The sequence below is a fragment of the Phytophthora parasitica genome (genome assembly GCF_000247585.1).
Source record: "Phytophthora parasitica INRA-310 unplaced genomic scaffold supercont2.58, whole genome shotgun sequence".
Taxonomy (NCBI): Eukaryota; Oomycota; class Peronosporomycetes; order Peronosporales; family Peronosporaceae; genus Phytophthora; species Phytophthora nicotianae.
Window position 1 is genome coordinate 367,135 of NW_008649044.1, and position 2,259 is coordinate 369,393.

The 2,259-nt window shown below is 46.3% G+C and overlaps 2 protein-coding genes across 2 annotated transcripts; both read right to left on the reverse strand.

Moving 5' to 3' along the window:
- Positions 1–87: 87 nt before the first annotated feature.
- PPTG_16629 (hypothetical protein) lies at positions 88–552 on the reverse strand (the record flags this gene model as incomplete). Its single annotated transcript, XM_008914216.1, has 3 exons — positions 88–189; positions 257–441; positions 501–552. 3 exons carry the CDS (start codon positions 550–552, stop codon positions 88–90), a joined length of 339 nt encoding a protein of 112 aa, XP_008912464.1.
- Positions 553–567: 15 nt separating this feature from the next.
- On the reverse strand, positions 568–1,022 carry PPTG_16630 (hypothetical protein; the record flags this gene model as incomplete). Its single annotated transcript, XM_008914217.1, has 2 exons — positions 568–625; positions 658–1,022. 2 exons carry the CDS (start codon positions 1,020–1,022, stop codon positions 568–570), a joined length of 423 nt encoding a protein of 140 aa, XP_008912465.1.
- Positions 1,023–2,259: the final 1,237 nt, after the last annotated feature.

The window sequence follows — 2,259 nt, forward strand, 5'->3', positions numbered from 1 at the left end:
GTGGCAAAGCTTCACCATAAGCCTTAACATCATTCCATGAGGCTTGCATCCATTTCTCTTCACTCTCAGACATTTTCATATTGCCAATCACGCTCCAGCTCGTAGGATGTAGGTTGTGGAGATAACTCCAAACAATTTCGTGTACTGTCTTGTCCCCGACCCGCTTAGTGATTGACTCAGGATACGTGTCTTTCATTTCAGTATCAAAAGCTGGCGTTGTGTACGAGGATTGCAAGCGGAAAACGTCCGTGTTCACCTGGGTTTCGCTCAAATTCATGGGCTTGAACTTGTCCATAATGTTGAAGCGCAAATGAACAGAGTAAAACTTGAGCTGCAGCTTAAACCCCCATTGAGCCAAGTACAGGTGAGCCAAGTACAGCTGAGCTCCTAACTGCTTGCCTTTGTCGGTAAATGTGGCGCGGTCGTCAAGGTGGATTCCTGCTGCTTTGCAATTTGTAAAGAACCAGGCAAAGTTGTCTATTGTTTCCTTGTGGACGTACCGAGTGCCACTGGAATGTTGCGCTTATCCCCATCTTTACCAATTATCGACATTGTATTATGGGTGCTTCATGTGCGTTCATCAACCTCCCAGACAGGCAATATTGCATCTTGTATGCGCACGAGGCTACCAATAGATAAAAAAACAATCGGTAGAACCTGTTTCGCGAGTCCAACTCGAGACACACTCGTGATCCAGGGTTTGCCTCAGCGAAAGCTTCCATGAACCCTGGTAATAGACTGTATTCAACTTCAGGGCTCACAGTCAGACTAGCTTTCACCTCTTGTATAGCTCTGTACACTACTGCATGCTTGCTCTTCATATTGATATCATCCACCTTATCCACACTATTAACCACTCGCGTTAGTCCTGAACTGTGATCATCAAGAATCGCAGCAGTAAAACCAGTGAGTTCCTTAAGCTGACGCGCATTTACGTCCGGCGAGCTAGTACAGCACTGCGAGGGTGTCAAATTCAACTTGGAAATGTAATAAGCGCCACTTGGTACATGAGATAGCTTCATCACCTTTTTAACTTTGCCCGCGCTGGCCACGGACGATCTTTTCTTCGTCAAAGAAACCAACCAGCCACAACTGTGCGATGTGCACACCCACGTCTTCATATTTCCATAGGCATATTTTCTGTATACACCCCTGTTTGCATTGGGGGCGTAGTCTCTAACAAACGCCCCCGCTACAGGCAGGTCATCAAAGAAGGCGTGCAGGACGAGCTGGTCTTGGCCATATAGGCGCATTAAGCCGAGCTTGGTCATAGTGTGGATCAGAAGGTGGGCTTCCGAGTGTGAACTACGCCGTCAACGTGCATCTATAATTAAGGCGCAAAGAGCTTAAGACGACTTGTCTGTTTGTTTTCTCGCTACCATAACTACCAACCGCTGCATTTGTGGTCCTTGTTGATAAATCGATTTGTTCTTGTGGTCCTTGGCGATAAATATCCTCGAAATGATACCACCGGAAAGTCCGAAACTTTCAGCTTTTTGTGATACCTTTGTACGAGCGTCACACAGGGGTGTATATGTTTGACGTGCTAACTCGCTCGACGCACTGATGCACAACTGGACATATGTTGTGATTGCAGACGAAGTGGCTAGCATGACAGGAAGGTTTAATGGTCTGGCGACGCGAATTTAAAATGTCTGTGAACCTGGATACTTCGTATCTGGTGCGGGCTGCACCAATTTGGTCTCGTTACGCATCGTGCCTACAGCAGTACCAGGGATGACGGCTTTAATTCTACGTTTACCAGCTTGATTGGGCATTGGAGACGCCAACACACATTTGTTACAAAGATGCAATGTACATGCCCAAAAGTTGGAAGTATCCACTGATCCCCATGTCGGGTGTCGCAGAATGGTTAATCAAACATTCCATTCGTGTGAACCGTCATATGGATGAAGAGGGATTAAACGGGGATTGCGTTGTGCTTTTTGTTCATTATTCTCGCATTTGGTTCCGAAACCGCAAGTGTATTAACTTCATTACAAAGCCAAGCTTTATTAACGGAGTAACATAAGCTACTTCGAGGTCTGATTGACTCGCTCAATATGATCTCTTGCATGGTCGGCCCCATGACATCAGAAGACATAGAAGTCTTACGGAACGTGAACCTACGGAATTTAGCGGTTCATTTGTGCTACAAGTAAAGACGGCAAGTATTTGTATGGCCGGTGGGTCTATCGAACAATGCAGGCACTTACGACCAGCGATTTAGAGCGAATCGCTAAAAGCACAGCCAGAGTT